At 40.5% G+C, this 22,253-nt stretch overlaps 1 protein-coding gene across 5 annotated transcripts in view; it reads left to right on the top strand.

Annotated features, from left to right (window-relative positions):
• Positions 1–22,253, top strand: part of agap3 (ArfGAP with GTPase domain, ankyrin repeat and PH domain 3) — a 129,913-nt gene that overhangs the window by 57,414 nt on the left and 50,246 nt on the right. For 2 of the 5 annotated variants that reach the window (XM_074689551.1, XM_074689552.1), the window contains exons 2-8: positions 4,156–4,214; positions 8,295–8,382; positions 11,611–11,696; positions 15,757–15,898; positions 16,244–16,378; positions 19,157–19,284; positions 19,543–19,698. In XM_074689551.1, coding sequence (XP_074545652.1) covers positions 4,156–4,214; positions 8,295–8,382; positions 11,611–11,696; positions 15,757–15,898; positions 16,244–16,378; positions 19,157–19,284; positions 19,543–19,698 — 794 coding nt within the window. Of the gene's footprint in view, positions 1–4,155; positions 4,215–8,294; positions 8,383–11,610; positions 11,697–15,756; positions 15,899–16,243; positions 16,379–19,156; positions 19,285–19,542; positions 19,699–20,094; positions 22,173–22,253 lie in introns of those variants that run through there. The other 3 variants (XM_074689553.1, XM_074689555.1, XM_074689554.1) reach the window with 3 other exon arrangements.

Raw genomic sequence — 22,253 nt, 5'->3', positions numbered from 1 at the left:
TAGAAATACTAATTGCAAGCTAAGTTCTCACTCTGTAATTTATGACGGTGGGAAAGTAAGCTTGGAAAGCCAGTCCAAGCTAGAGTGAAAATTTAGACCTCAAAGTTTCCTCTTTCATTCCAAAAACCACTTCAAACTCCCAGCCATGGAAATGTATGCATGTGCACGTTCCCTCAAAGTACCGTAATCGCCGAGTTTTTCTGCTCTCTTTGCATTTTCTTTTCTCACGAAATGGAATAAACGGAGGGGGAATGATTGTGCTCCACTACCCTCATACAGAACGGTCATTTTTATCTGAGTAGACATGACCAGTGAAGTGAAAAACCTAACAAATAAGCTGGCAGCACAGTTTTCCCCTCATAGAAACAAAGGCACTGGTGTCCACTCCAGGCTACACAAACGTTGGGGCTTTCTGTTTCCATAGGCATTCTGGGACACGGTTAATGTGGGGATGCTCATTTTTAAACAATGACGTAACACAGACGGAGCACATGGATTCAATTATGGTGTTCGTTTAGGCCGAGACTGGTCTTACTGCATTTGCTCAAATGTTGGCAGCTGTTGGGCATCAGCTCTGTGCGACAAGGAAAATATATCAGATGATTTCCAAAAAAGGGTTTTCCCTCCATTGTTGTGAGAAATGCACAAAGTTCAGGTCCCCTCAAATTTGGTAAAACAGCTCTTCACATTCACCTGGTTTGTTTTCAGCAATTTTATGTCCTTGAAAGCTTAAGTGGTGTCATGGTCAATAACATAAGTGTCATCTTAGAAGTGGCAGTTGGTCTTTTGCATTTCTTCACTGGTCTTTGATGATACGTAATTTCCTCGATCTGTTATCTATTTATGGGCCTTTTTTGTGAAAATGTAAGAAAACCTTTTTCTATCTTACTGCCTTTTTTTTTTGTCTTTTTCTTAAATTTCATACCAAGTTGTTTTGCTTCATTTCAGCATGACTTTTTTTCAGTGCTTTTCAATAAATGGTGAAGACCGGAACCTTCCTGGGTGTTTTTCTAATTGGCAAAAAGCAACACCTTTATCTGGTATCACCACAAGGATCTTCAACCTGCCTTCAGTCTCCTTCCCTAAAATAAGAACCTGAATCCGATGGGTGTCTTCGCTCATGCCCTGACATGTCAAACCCACACAGAGAGGGCTTAACGTGAGGCGTGCTGTTTTTAAAACTGCTCTGCTCCACACAATGCTCAATGAAAGGCTCTTCTGTTAGGGATGCACTCTTCCTCTCCTCTCCCACAACAAGTGAGGCATCCAAAGCGGCACGAGGCTCTTTGTAAATGGAGGTCAGGAATAAGTAAACATTTTAGCTGAGGCTTCTTTTCAATCTAATTTGTAGTAGGTAAAGGAATTTTTGGCTCCAGTCTCAGTCTCCTCAACTGAGTCATGAATGCTTTTAGAAAACATATTGGAGTGAAAATAGAGCCCTGTCTCGCGGTGATAGTGGTTACCTTTTTGTTTATGCTGCCACTCTTTCACATTAGAATCAGCCTCAGCACAAAGAAAAGAGGTAATGCTTCTATAAACAGGCTTTCTGTAATGATGGTTACCTGTTTGCTGTGTGAACACTTCATTTGTTATGGTTTACACACAGGAAGTGAGTGTGAGGTTCACCTGGTTGTGCGCACCTTTTCCTGGAGACAGGGAGACTACTCTCCTTTATTCCTCTTCTTGGAGGGCTAAGACTGAGAAAAGCTATGATCAAAGCTGGAAGGTGGTCTCTGTAATAGCTGTTATGACACTTACTTGTGTACTCCATCTCTGTGGGAAACAGGCACAGCTTGTTGAGTTATTTGTGTTTCTAGTTCTGAGAGTTTGCATTGTTCTTCAAAGTGCTTTTTCCCACTGCCCCGTTTCAAAGCACGATTATCTCGTCAAAAGCTCCAAATGTTGCTGCAAACACGTTGGATCAAGCCTGATAATGGCTGTCTCTCAAAATGGATTAGCTCATACGTGGAACTGTGTTGAAACATTAGCCTGTGCAGAAAAAGCCCACATAGGTTTCAGCCGATGCAGGTGTTTCTGCTGTTCTGCCTTCTGAAGTTGTAAACACATGAACCAAACTTGACATAAACATATGATGTTCTGAATCTATAACAGGCATGAAAATGACCTTAAGTTCCACATAAATGTTTCACTTGAGTTTCAGTGCAGTTGCAAATTACTTTCTAAAAATTGTGTTTCCAAAAGAGTTTTTAAAAAGATTTCTTTAAGTAAAAGCTGACTAATTAAGAGAAGCCATATTAAAACTTCTGTTAATAATCCAAAATGTGTTAACTTCATTGTCAAATAAGAAAACCAGCCAACATTTAAACTTTTATTAAGCCAGACATTTTATTGAACTTATTGCTCCCACAAAATGACATTTGATGAACTGATCAGTCAGATCTCTTTTCTGCTGAGTTGTTTATCTGGTAATGAAAGCTTTTCAATGTGAATTGAGAATTTATGACTAAACTCTTTCAGTGCTTGGAATTAATTTCTCTACTTGGTAGCGTCAGCCCTCCCAGTTTAAAAAATTGCAATGAAAGCAAAAACCTATTCATTTATATCCATTTAAGAGCACCACAACTACAATTAGCTTCACTTTTTTTATAAATGATACTGCAGCTGAGATTTTTCAAATCTGACGCCAAAATTTGAAATTTTGCAGTCAATTCTCTCTTTTTCCTTTTCCCTCACCCTCTGTTTTTTTCTCTCTCTGTTATTTCTCTCACTCTGTTGAAGCCTAATATCGTTCATGTGATGAACAATCTAATATTCAGCTCCCCTCTGTCATGGTTACAGGGTATTAAAACGCTTGCACACTGTCCCATGACAAAGAAGTGCAGAGAAAGGGAGAGATTGAAGGATAAAATTTACAAATTTAAGAAGTTAAGAATATCAAGCTGCTGTTCGATTTGATGTGAAAGCACTGGATCCTTCAGCAGTAGATTCACAACACTAACAAAGAGGCACATTTTGCCCTGGCTTCATTACTCATCAACCACAAGTCACCGTATCTGCAAACGTATCAACACACAGAAGAAATGGCAAAAGTTAAGACTTTCATTCTAATAACTATTACTAGATATTTTCATTAAGATATTATTATTACTTTATTATTATTATTATTATTATTAAAGAAAATTGTTCAGTCTTAACTCTTAAATATATTTTGAGGATTGAAATGAAAATTCAAGAGTATGTGCAGTCAATTTCAAGCCTTGCTTTTACAGGTGATTTTCTGAGGTAACAAATTTCCCCATGGTTCAAACAGTATTTTAATTTAAAACTATCAGACCAGTCTAAAGGTCAGAAACCACTTAGAAGTCAGCCAACATTGAGCAAAACTTACATAACATGGCTAAACACACACTGCGTCATTTGTTTTTACTAGGTGTGGCTAGTATTAGCTAGGCTAACATCACCAGCCTTAGGTTCTTCTTAGTTAATTTCTTCATGCCAGTGATAGTTAAGTCTTGCTCTGTTTGAGTGGTTATATGACAGATCAACCAGATGCAGCCTTCAGTCTTTATCTGCATTATCTTGGTCATTATACTCTCAAACCATGCAATGAGATGCCACCTGTCCTCTGTGATCGATTGCATACAGGTAGTAGAGCATTATAGTCTCATGAGAGGAGCAATCAACAAAATCTCCAGCCCTGCTTAATGGTTAATGGTTACCCCACTTAACTTGTGATTCTGGTGCGTAATTTTGAGGATGACCACAGTTGTTTGTTTGGTTAACTCAGTGCAAACATCAAAACTTGTAACCTCAGAAGACTTGGTCTGACACAACCAATTTAGATATCTGTACTTGATTCATTCAAGATTTGACACAATCTCACTGGTTATAGTAGAGGTTGAGGTTTTATGATGTAATAAGTGAGGGCAGGAAACCCTGGGAAATGACCTGACATGCTCTTGAAGTATTGGTATGAAATGTGGTTTGTCAAAATACCCCAACGCCCCATCAGACTGCTGCTGGGACTTTTTATATCACAGTGAAAGCTTGACAATCCATCACAAAACTTGTTGCTTCCTCTACAGAAAGTCTATAAACTGTCACAGTACCTGGGGCTGGGGTCAAATGGGACACAAACAGATCGATTTGAATGCTGCTTGATGTACTTTTTTTTCCTTCTTTTTTTCTTTTCAGACTCTTTCGTGAACAGCCAGGAATGGACATTGAGTCGATCAGTGCCGGAGCTGAAAGTGGTGAGTAACATGTCATGTTTTTTTTTTGTTTTTTTTATCAGCCCCTGTGTGGTCCTCAGAGATTTCATCCTACTGATAGATTTAAATGTCACAAGGAAGAAAAAAAAACATGTTCAACTGGTTTTGCATCTTACATGAGAGGGGGCAGTTGAGAGATTGGCTGGACTCTCCTCCAGCTCGTGGTGGGTGATTTTTAATGAGATGCGTTGGCATGGCGATGCTGGGTAGCTTGCAGTAGGACGCGAGATGAGTGACAGTTTTGGGCTAGACTCGTGACACATCCTGGGTCTGATCCCACCAGCCAGTAAAGCACACACACAGCTTCTGCCAAGTGCACAACTTACATCCTCACGCTTTAATGCCTTGCACTTATAAAGAAAGACTTCACTCCACCATTCTGACAGTTGATATAATATTCCTGTGTTAGGTGAATCCATTAATGTGGCACCTTGCAAAAGAAAGAAAAAACTTCAGCGGCAAAAAGAAAAGGGGGAAACTCACAGGGAGCTCAAAGACTAACTTGCTTTCTTTGCTTCAAACACTTTAAACGCATCCGTGTCCTTTTTATGTTTCTGAGGTGTTAATTGGCAGCTAGCTTCCACAAAAGGGGCTGGTTAAATAAGTCTGGAAAGACTGAATTGAATTGACTGTCTGAAAATATCTATCATCCCTTTCACAATGTTCAAACAAAAGCTGCTCAGAGAGAAGGTCAACTTGAAAGAGGCTGGTCATATGTTTCAGGAGCTTTATGATATAATAACAAAAACAGTTTCACCTTTTTGGGATCAGAACATTACCTGCTGATTTTTTGAAAGCGATGATTGGGCGAGGAAACATCTGCTACATCAGTATCCAGGTTTGTGTGGAACTAAACCTTATTTTATTGGCCTCTTTTGATCACAGGATCCACAGGCTTTGATATTCCTACATCAAGCTTAAGCAGCTACAAAGAAGGGTGAAAGTTTTGTGCTGTAATAGTGCTGAAACAGCTTTCCTGTTTTCATGAGGTCTGTATACCAGCAGGTCACAAAACGCAGCAGTTAAAACAGTGGGAGCACTGGTTTAGTGGTGCTTTCAGAGTCGATTTCTGTTGAATCACAGCGTTTACGGCGCACAGCCTACAACTTTTGCTAACTTTGAGCTTATTCATAGTTCATTCCACTGGGTTCCCACTCTGTTATATATGTGTTTGTACTTCAGTTATGGAGAGGGTAAAATGGGAAAGGCCTTTTACAGATTTTCTCTCTTGTGCCACAAACTTCCCTATAATTAGAACCATACCTGACTCTAACACCCACTAATGATCTAAAGAAGAGGAGGGCGATGGTGGGTAGTGGAGGAGGAGAAGTGGGTGGAGATGAAGTATGCTGCAGCCTTTGTTCTTCCCAGACATGCTGGCATCATCAGCCCACCCTCCGCCATCATCACCCTGAAGGCGCAGTTCTTAGGTCTGGGCTACACACCAGGGAGAGGAAGCGGGGGGAAGATTGCAACCAAAGCGAAGCATGTTAGACGAGTTTCCTCATAATGTTTAAGCACCACAAAGCCTCAGTGAGTTAAGGAGCAAATAATGGTTTTCAAGGACTTATTTCTCAACTGCAAACCATATGTTCTCTCTGACTGCCCACTATTTTCTAAAAATAGACGATTTTTTTTTTCCATCCAGGTAGCTGTCAATCATCAAAGTAAAAAATGCATAATGTCATTGTTATATTGTTACTACTTGCTGATAGAGCCTAAAAAGTTTATTTTGTTTTTTTTGGTATCAACAGATGTGGAAACTTAAGCCTTTAAGGTGACTCATTAATCATGAATCAGACAACGTGGAACAAGCCAACAATAAGCTTCATCACGTCATTTCTTTGGAAGTATTTTGTAGCGTCATTAACAGACAGTAGCATAACTGTTTGTTTCGCTTGTAAAGCACAGATGATATGAGGAAGGGCAACACCACACCCTATTAACTCTACCAAATTAGTTATGCAACCGTTGTTCTAAACAGCAACTTAGAGTTTCTGAAAAGAAAGAAGAAAAAGCGCCAGGAAAAAAAACTCTAAAACAAAGAGACTGACAGTAAGACTAACAGGTTAACAATTCCAGAACAGGAGAGGTTTGGTGTGCATATATCTACGTCCATATTGGACAAGATGAGTTTAAAAATATCAGCACACTGAATGATATACACTTTAATTTGGTGTTTTTTTGTCAGTAATTGATTTAACAGTTAAAGGTAATTCTACTGTGAGCACTGCCAACACCAAGCACTGAAATGATACCAGTGTAACATTAATACTGTATATTTCTCTCAGTAAGGATGTTACTGGTGTCTTTCTATCTTTATTTAATTAAATTGTTTGAATGAATGGATAATTATAAACAGAACAAATTGTTATCACAGTCTGGTGACATCTCAGAGTCATCACTCACCCTGTGTCGTGACCTTTAACCCTCTTTGTATATGAGCTGATTGTATGGAACGTGGTGTGAACCTCTGTGCTGTTAATGACTTTCTTCATGTTAAATTTTAAAATCACATGCACCTTAAAGAGGTGTTGTGCTTTTTCAGGATTTATATTGTCCCACTGGTACTCCCGTAGTAGCTTTACATGATTTGCACCTCTAAAGATTCCCTCATTTTCTCACACTGGTGACGCTTCCTGTTTGCTGCTGTAGCTTTAAGGCTTCCCACAGACTCCCTTTCCCCTGATTGGAGAGCTATGCTAGACCTTGTTGTTTGAGGCCAGCACCTCTAATGTGTCATGAACCAGTTTGGAGATCTTTATGCAATTAAATTATAATTTCAGCAACTGTCATGAAGATCTTGTTGTGTTTTTAGAACAGACCATTTTGAGCTGTTTATGGACAGATTCAGAGGTTTCTACAACTAGGGATGGGTACCGAATTAGGTACTATTTTAGGTACCGACCAAATTCTCTCAAAAGTACCGGGCACTGATTCAGGTAAAGTCAAAAGGTACCATGTTTAGGTACCTAAATGCATCCTTGCGACTGTGAGGGAGTGGAAGAGTAAGGGATTTTCCATGCTGGACATGAACACAGCATTACATGGTTATATATCAAAGACTAAATATATTGAATTAAAAAGAAATTACATTTTATTATTAAACAAATTGATATTTTTCTGTGCATACGCACACAAAAGTACCGAAAATTGGTAGCGTTGAGCACCGATACCGATTGCCCGGTAGCGGGAATCAGTACCTTACCGTTTCACATGTAAAAGGTACCCATCCCTATCTACAACACACAAATATCAACATAATAGCAGTTTGACAATCTGCACATTTAGTTTGGACATCCAGCATTATTTCTCAATACTGAAAGTAGTATGAAATGTGGGAAAGCAGAGTACCCCCTCTTTAATTTATGAAAATGCTGCAAGAATACAACACTGGTCACTCTTGTTTGCTAGCATTAGGGTGTGTGATCTGTGGAATGGTATAGAACTGAGTAGAACAGATTCGACCCATGGATCAGCCCATAGCCACTGTATTGGCCCTGATCAGTTCAACAGCCTATCACAAGGCTAACAGGTAGAGATGAACAACCACTGACACACTCGCTCCTCTAAGGAATTTAAAGAGACCTTTAACCTGACCTTTGAACCCACACACGGGTAACTTGTAACTTCCAGACAGAAAGGCACCTGCCTTATCTTATAGCTCATCATATCATATCTTATCATTTTTTAACTATCAACTTTATGCAACAGCTTGCAAAAAGGACATAATGCAGTTACAGGTGTGATATCAACATTAACCACCACTTAGCTTGAGGGATCACTTTCAGCCTTAGCCGCTTCACAGAAAACATTTTCAACACAGAGTCAACTGGGCTTGTACTTGCCAAGCCTGTGACCACACTGTGTTGCCTCTCTCTGCGCGTACAGTCTCTGATCATGGCTGAAAGCTTCAGACACACAGAGTAAAAGGACCTTGTGCTAAAAAATTACTAGTCTGGTCACCAATGTGGTCTTTTGAGTCTACATATGCTCGTGGTTTGTACTTGTCATGTTACGCCTGTCAGAAATAATCACTGTGTTTTGCTCTTGACCTTGTAGGGCATTGTGGGTAATCTGTCCAGTGGGAAGTCCGCCTTGGTCCACCGGTACTTGACAGGCACATATGTGCAGGAGGAGTCTCCTGAAGGTAAGAGTCTGCTGTGGGAGGTGTGTGGGTCAGGAGGTGGTTGGAAACAAATGAGATACTCAGAATCAGATTAATGTGTTCATTCTGTGTCTTATCACCATAATGTCAGGCTGATGATTTACCCCACAACTTGTCTGTCTGAATCCACTGGAAAGGGAATATGAAATCAGCCTCAAAGCAAAAAAACAAAGCAAACCAGCTGGATGTGTCAGAAAGGAAGATGTTGTTTATCTTTTGTGTTCAGCAGAAAAAGATCAAACTTTAGTGCTACATTGTACAAACCCACCATAGAAAGGCAGGATTAGAATATTTACTGGAGCATTCTACTTCAGATAATGTGAGTATTCTTGTAAGATTTATAGTTTGATGCCAAATTGGTAATTTGATGCCTTCATTTTATAAATTTCCTTTTTATTTCTGCAGTCGAACTGGTGAGATAATGATACAGCTTACATTTCCAGTAAATAGTGTCTCTCTGAAGATTACTATTTATTGAAACATGAGCTTTAAAATGAACCCCATCATTTCTCTCAGAGTAGTTTTTTCCTAACTGCAATCAAGAACAGATTACTTCTCACATGCCTTATTAAAGAAATGAAAGTAGTGATCCATGTTCAGTGAGGGCTATTCAAGAACAGAAAGAGACCCCTGCAATTTCTCTTCACTCTCCTGATTTTCTCATATCAGATGTCTTTTCAAGTTATCAGCTGAATCATAATGAGAATGCCCCCTTCTGGCCAGAGAGGTAAGTCCTCCTGTCAGAAATCCACAAAGATGTTGGCAAACCCAGAGTTAACTGATGATCTTTGAGGGCTTTGCAGTGTTTCATGTTAGTGTAATTATAGTGAGGATGAGACATGAAGCGCATAATTAGTTTCTGGCATTTTGCTGCACCAAGGGAGAAAAATCCTCATAGCTTAATTAGTCCTTGAGAAATCAATGGAGAAGATGCCGGAAAAACAGAACAAGCGTGTTTGCTGTAATCAAGGAAACATGTCACCTCAGATATGTCTGCACGTGTTCCTTTTCAACATTCCTGCCCGTTGCTGCTGCGACACTACATACCTGCCTCATGATTAGCAGCCTCTCGGGCTCTCTTCGGTTGGTTTTAGTGCACTTTAGCACTGGCTTCACTCAACATCAGGTATTTACATTGCAGCAGCGTTGCCCAGCAGAGAAAGGTTCAGCGATGGCTGTTTCTTCAGTGTTTTGTTCCTGGGCTTTTGCTATGATATCTGAAAAAAGGTACTGGGGTGTGTTGCCATGGCAACACCGGATGGAGCTCTGTTGGATTGTGGCTCTGTGTCAAGGTCTAAGCCTCCATGTAAGCAGAGTATGCTTACTGCGTGTTAACCGTGCCTCCCAACTTAGCGTCCCTCTGTAGGCTGTGCAAGGTTATTAGTCGCCTCTTTCCATGTGAGGTCGAGCCTCTCGTTCCAATGATTCATAATGACTTTCATCATGTTGAGGAAATGTGTTTCATGCTGAAGAAAATGACAGTCTGTCTCATTTATCCACACCACAGGCTTTTTGTCCTTCAGACGCACTGTATTGGCTCATTTCGAAATAAAGACGACAACATCCTGGATCATTATGTAACGGAAATGTTTACTTCAAATCCCATCCATGTTTTCCACCAGAGCTGTGTGTTTTCTTCACAGATTCTGATTTCAGAGAGACTTTTCTAATCTGCTCTGGCATATATACATGCTTGCCAAGCACAGTGCAAATTATTCTGATAAATCTTTAGTTTTCCTCTCTGTTTTGATCCAGTCTTTTCTGCTCTGTGTAACGAGATCCTCCTCATCCTTTTTCTGCCTTTTAAACAAGATTCAGAGACATGGAGACTCATAGTTTCTCAGTCTTTGGTCTGAATCTCCAAAAGCTCTGTGACTTAAGTTTTAAAAAAATTGTCTGGCTGGAGGTATGAGAATCTCTCACTGTTACACAACCAGCATCCAGCAGGGCTCAAGAGCCTGTGCTAAAGGCTGGGAGAATCCCCTATTTGCCAAGCGGGCTGAAGTGGACTTAACTGGGTGGAAGTATGGCTCAAGTGGATATGTATTGCCTTCTGAGACAGGGATACTGTCTGCCTATAAAAATTACAGGGCCCATTCTTTGTATGGCTCTTCTGTGATGCGAGATCTAAGTTCTTAATATGCTGCTTGAACAGTATGATCCCTGACACCTTATTATCTAATCACATGAAGATCTAAGCCAACGTGTCTGCTTATGAAACTCACAGGAAACAGACAAGTGTAACAGGTGCACTTTACTCTGCCAGAACATCTGCTGTCTGCGGCATCATTTATTACTTGATACATTTCATGATCATTCCTAGACCGTCTCAAATTTGTGCATTATTCAATTTCTTACATTACTTTTTAGCATATATTCGTATTCATAAGGCAACGTTTTCTCTCCGAGGGACATCTCTAGCCTCACGGCTTTCTCATTTGAATGTTTTTAATCTCCACAGGATCGCAAACCATCCAAAATGATATGCAGAATCTAATTTACTGCACAGTTCTGCCATTGGCCTCTTTTTTTATCTGTTGCTCGCTCTGCTAGTGCCAAGGATATGTATCACAAAAGAAATGAAGAAAAGTGGAGAGAAAGTCAAGGTCTTGCTGATATCCTGTGGATTTGGTGTGACCTGAGGCAAACCAGGTCATAAAAAAGACAAGATTCGTCTTCTCAGATTTTATCCCTCATGCATTCCTTTGTGCTAATTATTCTCCTTGCTCTGTTATTTCATTTCTAAATGTGATGAGGTGTGTTTTGAGTTCTGCAGAATCCAATCTTTAAACCCACACGCAGTCTGATAATGTTTGTGAAGTGAAAGTTGAACCTTTCCAGGACTGGTGGCAGTGGCGCTGAACTTGTTCCCTCAGCAGCTGTGTATTAGACACGCTAAATGGCAATTTCTCGCCCACGTAATTGGTTCCAGAGAGACCTGGTTTCCTGTGGGCATATGATCCTAACAACCACACATTCAGCAGGCCTAATTTTAGAGCCGCACTTGAAACTTATACGCATCTCACCAAACTTTAACATCACGCTGTGTTTGGATATTAAATTTATCTATTTGGTACATCATCATTGTTTTTAGAATTTGTGTGTAGGAGAATGTGCCTGCAGTCTTTCTCTCCATGGGGAACCTCAGAGGCTCAGACAGTGTATTTCAAGACAGCTTCTTAATGTTTATCCTGAATGTCTTTTCTTCAGGTGGACGGTTCAAGAAGGAAATAGTGGTTGATGGACAGAGCTACCTACTTCTGATCAGAGATGAAGGAGGGCCTCCGGAGTTGCAGGTAAGAGTCTGGGCTGCAAATTCTAAATATTTAAATCAGTCTTTGGGAATACCAACAATTAATTACCATTTATGTAATTAAGAAAAATGATTTTTCCAAAACAGTTACACTATCTAATGCATTTTTCTAAATCATATTGCTTTATATTCAACAGCACAATTTATAAGCAAAATGCATGTTCAAACACCTTAACAGCCAGTTACCTGGTATTGGATATACTGTGAATGTCTCTAGTCTGAATCCAAAAAGAAAATGTTGCTTTCCTCTACTCTGTCGCGCATGATGTGACGGCTTAAAAAAGGTGTCTGCAAACTGTCATGCAAACTGGAAGCGTTTAGAGACAGACCATTGCTTCTCTGCAGGACTGTCAGTAGCGCTGTCACAGCACTCGCCTGTAGTTCCACCAAAAGCATTTAAGGGGCAGCAGCAGATCAATGAGCAAGCTCGGCCAAAACCATTTTTGTGAACAAAGGGACGATACAGCATCTAATTGTTCTATTAGTGTGTGAATGATGAAGAGAAATGGAGCTACCGCTTCATCCAACACGGGCTTATGTGAGAACATTCATCTTACGTTCGGAAACTCCGTCACTATTTCACGCTTTTTTCTGAATGATTAAAATAGAGGAAATGCTTCCTGGTAATCCAGCCTTGTGTTATGACAGAGTAGACATCAGACGCTTATCCTCAGTTATTCTTATCCTCAGCCATGTTTTACCAGACAGTGTTGGGTTTTTACCTCCCATTTGTGGTATTTGCAGGACTTAGATTTACTAAAGAAAAGGAATCTGTCTTTAATACCACTTCATCCAGCTTGGGTCCAGCAGTCAGGGATTTGTCATAACTGAAGTTTTTGCATTAATAGCATGGCATCGCCATTACCCTTTTTTCTAAGCTGACTGTAAAATGTTCTTCTTGTTGTGTGTTCAATTCAGGGGCAGTTACATTTCATCTGAGCTGAGACGATAATAACAATATTTAACAATAAGAGGTTGCTCAAATGACTGTTCGGAGTGAAAAGCTGATGAACATGTGGTTGCTACACAGCCATTTTTCCTCTCAGGGGAAAGAGCTTGTAAAGAGCACACCACAGCTAAAGTAAGAGTTGATGTTGGACTTAATTTTCCTGCTGGTCAGAAGCACAGCAACAAAAAATGACTGTAAATGTTACCAGGCGGCTTTTAGCGAACACGATTACAATATGAGTTTTAAAAGATGACGATGAAGCGGGTGTCTTAGTCAGACAAGCAGTTATTAGAGATGCTGATTTTCCAATCTTTCACTGTCCAGAAAGGGAAACAAAACGTTCTTGATATAATAATCAGGGCAATAAACTGGATAAAAAGCACTGAAGGATACCAACGCACTTGTTGTGGCTTCATTCATAAGATTCAGGGTTTTTACCCTCAGCTTGAATGAACCCAGTGTTCTTATTAGCAGCGTCTGACACCTGTCCAGGCCAAGCCACAGATTCACACTGGCATTATGCTCAGGAGGGTTAGGGGAATAGAGCAGAGTTCAGCTCAGTTGTCAGCTGCCTGTATAATTAGTGGCATAATTAAAGGCCTCTATTATGTTCACACTCACAGGAGGCTGAGCAGAGTTGTGGCTTTGAGGCTTGATTCGCCATTCATTCCCTTTGGGGGTCTGTGTGACACTTTAAAGCTGAATGAAAGAGAGGGTGATACAGGAGTACAGTTGTCACCAGATTTTCTCTTGTAGTGCTTTTGCGGGCTCTGCGTCCCACAATGGATGGTGATTAGGATTGATTTCCTCGAGGGAAACCTCACTGCCCATTCGATCACAAAACAGGCAGAGATTGTGGATGTATGTGACGCAGGAAGTACAAAGATTCTTAGATTACAATAAAATACAGAAAAACAGATAAGGGTGCCATAGTAGCGTTTCATCATTCACTGTCAGTCCACCTACTGGCACTTTGCATTAAAATGAGGCAGTCTGTGTTTTGAGTGTTACTACACTGCCCCCTTCTGTCTGTATGAATGAACTGCAGTTAAACAAAGCTCTGAAACATTCAATGCCTGTATGTGAGTAAAAAAACAAAATCAAAACTCTTTACTGCAATCAACTATTGTCAAAGCAAAAAGATATTTGAATCAATTCCTGTTTCAAAAAAAAACCCTCAAATAACAGAGTGGTGTGATTAAGATTTTAAAACTCATGAGAAACATATTGTAAAACACTTTTTAAGGATCAAAGAGCTTTACAGCAAAATGTAAAATGATAAGTAGGTAAATAGGTAACAGTTTTTTTACACTCAGATACTTACAGTGCCAAAGAAAAACATGAATTAAAACTGATTTTAGTAAAACAAGCTAGCAAGAAAAATACACATAAATGTGTCCAAGAATAGACAAAATAAGAAATAAACATAGGTGACTCTGACAAAAAAAAAAACACCAGCATTCAAGGGCCAAACATGCGTCTGGTCAGACGGTTTGTGTTTAACAGAGATTAAAGTAAAATGGTTCATGAAAGGATAATAAGGTCTTTCTGAAAAAGTTAGCATTGAAGAAAGTGCCAAGTTTTCTGATTGGAGTTGTAAATAAGCTAACAGAAATGTCCTTGAATCATTGATTTTCCACATCACTCCTGTGCAAGATGAATATTTAAACCATGATTGTCTTGATTCTTTTTTTTTGTTATGATGCCAGACATTTACTTCTTTGTTAACTTCTTAAACTTAGGTGAAGCTATGGGTAAATACGAAGTTGTGAGTTGGGAGCAAGGTTACAATAGTTAACTTAAATGAAGCTAAAAATGAAAACTAAAATTTAAAATACATTGCAGTTAACTCTAACTAATAAAAACTAGGAAAGAAAACAAAAACGATAAGTAAACTAAAACTGTATCTTGTGTTCACAAAACTAACTGAAACTAACTGAAATTAAAGACAAAATGTTCTTAGTTATCGTTTCTGACAATATTAATAGCCTTTAGGATTTAAATTAATCTGACAAATTTTCCTAACCAATTTTACGACAGTTGTAGGCAGTTATCAGTGCCGCACAGCACCATCAAAGCGACCTACTGGGATGTGCTTGTTTGCACTGACTGGCTGTGCGCTGTGCTGCAACAAAACTAGTGGAGCAATGAATCAGAGCATCTGTAATAGTTTAATTTCATGTGAGTCTAACTTTAATTGTATTTTTTTTTTTTTTTTTTAATCACGGTCTGTTTATTAAGAAAAAAGGATCATCACAATGTGAGAGAACAATCATTGAACATACATATTTTTTTGTTCAAACCCAAAACCCACCCTCAACCCCAGCCAGCCAGACAAAGTAATAATAATAATATATACATTTATACTGCAATGTCTTTTGCCTCTACGCCTTCAAAATAGGTAAGAAAAGGTTTCCAAATATCATAAAATTTTTGGACAGAACCTTTTAGTGTGTGTCTTATCTTTTCTAACTGAATGTAATACATAACATCTCTGACCCAAAGCCCATACACAGGTGGGCATACATCCTTCCAATTCAACAAAATTCTCCTACGAGCCAAAAGTACACTAAAAGAAATTAAACTACCTTGTGCTTTTGATAAGCGATTATCCAAAGTCACTCCAAATATTGCAATGAACGGGCAAGGACTTAGGGAAAAACCACATATAACTTTAATTGTATTTGAGTCTGCCTTTATTGTTACAGAGTCCAAGTTTCTAATTATTAAAGCTCATATTATATTGTTTTATATAATTTATGTTTATATTATTTTTATGTGATTTATGTTTATAGTTTTCATATTAAGTTTATATTATTTTCTGGTGTTTAAGGCAGCAGCCAACAGTTCAGTATCAGCATTGACTGAGCAGTGAGCACTATGTTGGACTTGAAAATAAACAGTATTACAAAATATTTACTCTGACCTTTTTGAATCCTGCACCTGGTTTATAAGGTAAACTATAATGAGAAAAACAATGTCAAAACTAACTAAAACTAAACTATAATGACAAATGCAGAACTATTATAACCTTGGTTGGGAGGCAGCTCATATTTCACAGTGCTTCAATCCTCCACCTTTGCTCCGTCCTCAGTTTGCTGCCTGGGTGGATGCAGTGGTTTTCGTCTTCAGCCTGGAGGATGAGATCAGCTTCCAGACGGTCTACAATTACTTCTTGCGCCTCTCCAGCTACAGGAACACAGCTGAGGTCCCCATGGTCCTCGTTGGAACACAAGGTGCTCCTCTATATATCTGACACGTCTGTCTTGATGGGATATTGCTTCCTCCGTAGTGGAATTACACATTACACTACTGCACAAAGGAGAAACTACATCGTTTTTACATTGTCGTCACCTCTGAAAATGATTATGTCTGTCAAAAAACGTCTTGATAGTGTAGAGAGTCACTGTGATATACTCATCAATGCTGCTACACATACTTTAAAACACGTCAGCTATTTCCAATACACCGCTGAAAATAGTCCCATACTATTTTCTGTTCCATCCTGTTTTAGAGAAGCCACTTTGTCTGTTTCTGTTGTTAATAAATTGAATTGTGTCTTGCTTATCCTGCCGTTTTAGATGCAATCAGTGCTGCAAATCCCAGAGTGATCGACGACTCCCGGGCCAGAAAGCTCTCAAACGACCTGAAGCGCTGCACATACTATGAGACTTGCTCCACCTATGGCCTGAATGTGGAGAGGGTCTTCCAAGACGGTGAGGAGAGTGTCAAAAATAAATAAATAAACGGGTAACTGGGTAATATTGACAGGTAGTAGAGAAGATAAAAAGAATATTGTCTTCAAACGAGAGGGTGCGTCATCAGTAGTTTTCTATTTGAATGTATTTCGAACACTAATTGAAAAGTTTGTCATGCGTTAATGTCCTGGCATGCTTGACACGTTTCTGGGCTTGGTTTATACACGTTAATCCTAGTTTATCGTGTGCCAAGCAGCTATGATTTGGAGTATACTTGACATTAAGACACTTAATTCAATTATAGACACAACAAGCATTCAAGTTGAGTCCAGTAAAGCTTTTGAAACCCTTCAGTTTTTTATGAAAGGCTAGAATCATGATGAGATTCTTTACAAATGAGGAGGCATAACCCAGAGACCAGTTAATTTTCAGTTAAATGACAGAACAGGACTTTAATGTCTCTGTAAAGTATCTGAGTTTTTCCCTGGACCCTCAAACTGCAGCTCCATTATCCCTCTCGGCTGCAGCTCCTTTGAAGGCCTGTCATCCCTTCACCAAACATCTGAATATGTAACACAGCGCTCACTTTGCATCTCATTGACTTGATGCTCAGGCACGTTGTCTTCTCCTTCCTGCCTTCGTTGCTTCCTGAAGCCCAATTTGAAATAATTGAAAGATATGAAGGAGTGTTTGCTGTCCACAGAAGTCGCCCTGTGTCTCTCTTGCCTGCGTTCTTTATTTGCCATGTTGCTGCAGCCAGCCAGGCGTTATGGTCCCAGCTGTCATCACAACTTCAAATCATCTCTCTTTTCCTCAGTGCTAATTCACATCACGTAGCTGTGGCCATCGCTTCCTTCCCTCCCCCATCCCAGCTATGAATTAGATGACAGGTTGCATCCAATGCATGTCAAATCAGGCCGTTCAGAAGGTGACAATACTCTCATTTGGCTATCATCACTCTGGAGAGAACAATGAATTGCTAAAAAATGCCAGTATTATTTGGTATGATTACTTTTGTTGGAAATAGAAGAAGCTTTTCCCCCAGGAGATATGTATAATCCACCTTGCAGAGTGCTGTTTATTACCTGACTAGAAAAACAAACAGCCTGAGGTAGTTGTGATAGGAGGCTCTTAAACCTGGAATAAGCTTTGCTTATTTTGTTGAGCTTTGGTGGATTAACTCAGTGTTAGTGTTTTATTTTGAAAGGAGCAAGAGAAAATTGTGTTCCTAATGTGTTTATACCAATGCAGGTGTCCTGAGCTAACACTGTTTACATGTACATCTGGTGAATATTAATGTGGTAGCAACAATAGACTAAAATAATACATACTGCAGAAAAACAGAGTGATTAAAAACTGAAGTTCCTCCCCACTAAATGCAGGACATGCTTGTTAAGCATGAATTTTAATTACTCAGAAAAATATGTTTCTACTCTTCCTAAGTCATGTAGGTGATTACTGAGAATTACTGAAATGGTTGGGAATCTATTCTCTACTGATTGATTAAACGTCATTTAACACTGTCAGCTTGAGATGTGAATACTTGCCTTGTAAACAAGAAACAAGCAATAAGATGTGCAAAAAACTGTAGTTCCTCCACTGTCCACCTTAGACTGTCTCCAAAGGAAGCACCATTAGCACCCACGGTAAAACCAAGTGGCAACTTCTGGTCTACAAATATATGGCAATGCAGAAGTGCTAAAATCTGCATTTAATCAAGTGTCTTCTTGAGACTGGCTCTGGCAGTACAGGAAACCACATACACAACAAGCCAAAAAAGGCATTTTTACAGCAGAAATAAACCTATTTACTGCCTGGTAAAAAGAATGTCTGAATGGGGGGTGGGGGGGTGCTGTTCTCCGTATATGGATTTGACAGCTTGGCCCTGCCTTTTACCATTGTACACTTAAGATAGCAAAATACCTCCGTCAGAGGCGCCGCCATTATGCAGCCAGAGTCTGCACAGTGGAGGCTATGAGGGACTCCAAGAGAATCTGAGTAGAGCCAGGTGACCAAAATAATTCTTTTCTTTCGAGAGTCTCAGCTCTTCTTGGCTCCCCCTCCTGACATATTTTACGATTCCTGAAAAACACAAGAACGGCAGCTGTCAATCATCGTTAAATGTGAAGCCTTGTTTTTAACCTCTTGTAACTAACGAAAATGAAGCTTTTCAGAAAAAAGGGGACTTGAACACAAGGCTGCCAATTAATATCTACAATTCACCACAACAATTGGATGTGAGAAACATTTCAACAAGGTGCATTAATTTTTTAAAGTTTTACCACAGCTCATCTGGAATGGATGGGGAGATGGATTTTTTGACCTATGCTGCAGCCAGCCACCAGGGGGAGCAGTTTTTGTGGCAACCTCCCTTCGAGCTGAGCAAGATAATATCCATTCTTTTACAGTCTATGGCAGACACCCTATAGCTTTGTATGAAGGCTCAAAGCCCACCCCATTTCCAATATGGCCCCTGCGGAAAACTTAGTTTCAGGAACAGACGGGTGACATTACTGAGACTGCTTCCATTTATTATACTATGGATAAAACACACATTTTTGATCATTTTAAGACTTAAAGCCATACAGAATTATGCAGATTAAAGGTGTGTTTGCTTTTTGTTGAGATCAGAATGGAGGGACTTAACATACAACTGCCCAGGCACATCTATGATTCATTGCTCGTTTCCCTAACACTCTTTTTTTCTGTCTGTGTGGTAAAGTATGAATGTTGGAAAGATTTTGAAAAGATAAATCAACTTATTTGTCACTGTGTTCCTGTCCGTCTCCTCTCCAGTTGCCCAGAAGGTTGTGGCCATGAGGAAAAAGCAGCAGCTCTCGATTGGTCCATGCAAATCTCTCCCCAACTCTCCCAGCCACTCATCAGTCCCAGCTGCATCTATCCCCTCTGTTCATATTAACCAGGTAATATCCGAGCTATCAAAGACACTGCTTTGATGTTATATAATCATGCTCAGTTTATGTAATTCCTCTCGTAATCATAGCTTTTGCTATCAGAGCTGAAAAAACAGTAACATTCCCCTTCACATAAACCCCCGTCCTAAAGTTTCCTGCTTGTTTGTTTTTGCTCCCTCTCCTCTTCTGACTCTTTGACTTTTCTTCCTTCCTCTCCCTCCTTCCTCTCTCCCAATTCGGTTCCTCTTAATCTCTCTCGCTCCCCAGGCGGCCAATGGTGGGGGTGCGTTCAGCGACTACTCCTCCTCCGTTCCCTCCACCCCCAGCATAAGTCAGCGGGAGATGCGCATTGAGACCATCGCTGCCTCCAACACGCCCACGCCCATCCGCAAGCAGTCAAAGCGCCGCTCCAACATTTTCACAGTAAGTATGCGACAGCTGATGCAAAGCAACACCCACTCACATTACTAGAAGGCATGTTGCCAGGCACACTTTGTCCACCAGAGGGAGACAGGTAGCTTGAATTGCATCACAGCCACCTCTCCAGCCTCTCATGCAGGCAAGGAAGCGTCTTGTTCACACAGCACAATGGGCAAAGGAGAAAAGACTAAACAAAAACAACATTAATCCCCGAAGTCCTTTGAAGAAGTCTTTAAAAGCAAATATTAAAGATAAGCACTGTGGAAAAAACTCTTAATTTTCTTTTCTCTCTAATTGGACACATGGATTAAGTTTCTCATCTCACCCACGACAAACTAGGCCCTTTACACTGTCTAAATCTTTGACCTCCCTCCCCCCATCCCTCTTTATTTTCACTAGATCCTTTCTTTGCAGTGATTTCCCTTTTGGGGAGAGACGGCAGCAACAAACCGCCAAGTCCACCCCTCCTCCCTGCCCTGCCTGATCGAGCTAAACTAACAGTCCGAGCCAGCCAATGCCCTGTTTACACGCTGCTAATAACGCATGCCCTCACCCTCCAACAACACCCCAGCTCCAGATAGAAGGGCTCATCCGGCTTCTTACCATCTCGCTGAGTCTAAATAACTCCCCCAGTTACTTCTGCTCCTGCCCAAATCTGACCTCGGCCACCAAGATTCACCACCGCACAGTCAGAGTCCCTGTCCGTTGTCTGCCTGCTCTCTCCCCCATGTCCTGTCGTATTTTCTCTAACCAATAGCATATGTGTGCACTAACCACTCTAATTTCTTTAGCTGTCCTAAGCGTGTCTTTTTACTTGTAGCCTCTGCCCTCTTCTTCTACCCAGCCTGCTTCCCCCTTCCCTCCTCTCTCCTCCTCCCTCCTACACCAGCCTTCTTCTCTGCTGCTAAGCCTCTCCTAATCTCACGGAGCCAGACCTCTGCATCCTCAAGGTCTGTAGAAATTACCCTAGAAGTGGCATTTTTATTCCCTACCTCTCTAACAGAGGGGGCCAAAGAGCTAAAATGTGTTTCAAACCAGTATAAAAATTGCTGAGGCAGCTTTTCCAGAGGTTGTTTTCTACATTTTTCTTAAGTTTCTGCAGAACTTTGTATGCTTAATGAGACAGATATCAGGCTCTTTGAGATTTCTCCCTCCCAACCTCAGAACTCTCTTCTCCTCCACCTGTCCCCTGCTTTCCTCTTTTCCCCTCAGACCCCTGTCTCCCACTTCTCTTGCCTTCTTCTCTCTCTGTCTCTTTGAACTAACTCCTTCTCCAATGCCCCTATCTACACCTCAATCCCCCCTCTATTTCTCCTCCTGCCTCAACCCTGTTACCCCAGCTGCTGTGGACGCTGCAGGCTTTGTGGCCTCCGAGCAGTACAGGCTGTGTGCTAGCTCCCCTTGTTGTCTCCCTTCCCCCCTGCTAGGTAGTGACTAACCATGTCCACCAGAGAAATGAGCCTCTCCCCATCCGCGTCATGGAGATTCCGAAGCACGCCACCTACCCGGTGTGGGTGCCCGAGTGGCAAGCCGAGCGGGAGTTTCAGCTCATGACCTTCTGAGGAGCATCGAGCCAAGGGTGGGAGGAGGGAGGGTGAGGGAGGAGAGGAGGAGAAGCAGGAAGAAAAAAAGAAGCAGAGGAGGAGGAAAAGTGTACGGGGGCGATGTCGACATTTCTTCAGTGACACATGAAGAGTGCGATGGGCTCAGGAGAGGAAGACTCGCAGTGCCGACATTTTTTGCCATTTTACAAACCCACAGAACGAGAAAAAAACTTCATCAACACGTCAATATCGAGGATATCCCTTCCCTAGCTTTTTCCATTTTCAAAAATATCTCTGTCAGTTCTCTAAAAGTCTTGCTGCTCACTCAAAGACAGCAGGCGGCCATCCAGACAGCCTCTCATGTTTTCTAGCCACATTTGTAAGTAGTTCATTTTATTTTGATTCTTGGAAGATTTAAGAGAAGAAAGAAAGAAAAAATGCCTTAATGTCATCAGTTGACAAGCTTTGACAGACTCATTTTAGCCAATGAACATGAGTTATTTTGTAACATTGAAAAGGAGGAAATATCTGCAAGAATTGAATTCAGATAAATTCAAATACAGGATGAATATTTGTCACATATGTTGCGCTGGCATTGGGACTCTTTAAATTGAAAAATGTCCTTTGCACTGTTTAGTGTTTTTTTTTTAGTCCTCAAATTGAATCCGATTGCTAAAACATCAGATGTAAATGCAGAAAAAAAAGTGAGGAGTTTTCAATACGTAATTTATTTGGCAGATTTTTTTTAGCGAGAAAGCAAAAATCAAAGCTTTACCACAGAGGATCTTATCACTCTCCGTCTACTCACCGCCCTCACAAATCAATTTCACCAACCACAACCATTTCAAGCCAGTTCTCACCATAACTGTTCTTGGCCACTAGATGTCAGCACAGTACACATTATTCTTTCCTAGTGCTTCCATGGTCAATAACTCTAAAATGCGTGTTTTGTAATCTGTCTGTGGGTTCCTGATGTCTTCAGGCTGTCTGTCCCTTTTTGTGTTGAAAAGCACA

This window comes from Halichoeres trimaculatus, unplaced genomic scaffold (assembly GCF_033239565.1).
Source record: "Halichoeres trimaculatus isolate MK-OKI-2021-1 unplaced genomic scaffold, fHalTri1.1 fHalTri1_scaffold_15, whole genome shotgun sequence".
Classification (NCBI taxonomy): Eukaryota; Metazoa; Chordata; class Actinopteri; order Labriformes; family Labridae; genus Halichoeres; species Halichoeres trimaculatus.
The sequence above is the reverse complement of the archived record's forward strand: the minus strand, read 5'-3'. Positions and strand labels throughout refer to the sequence as shown.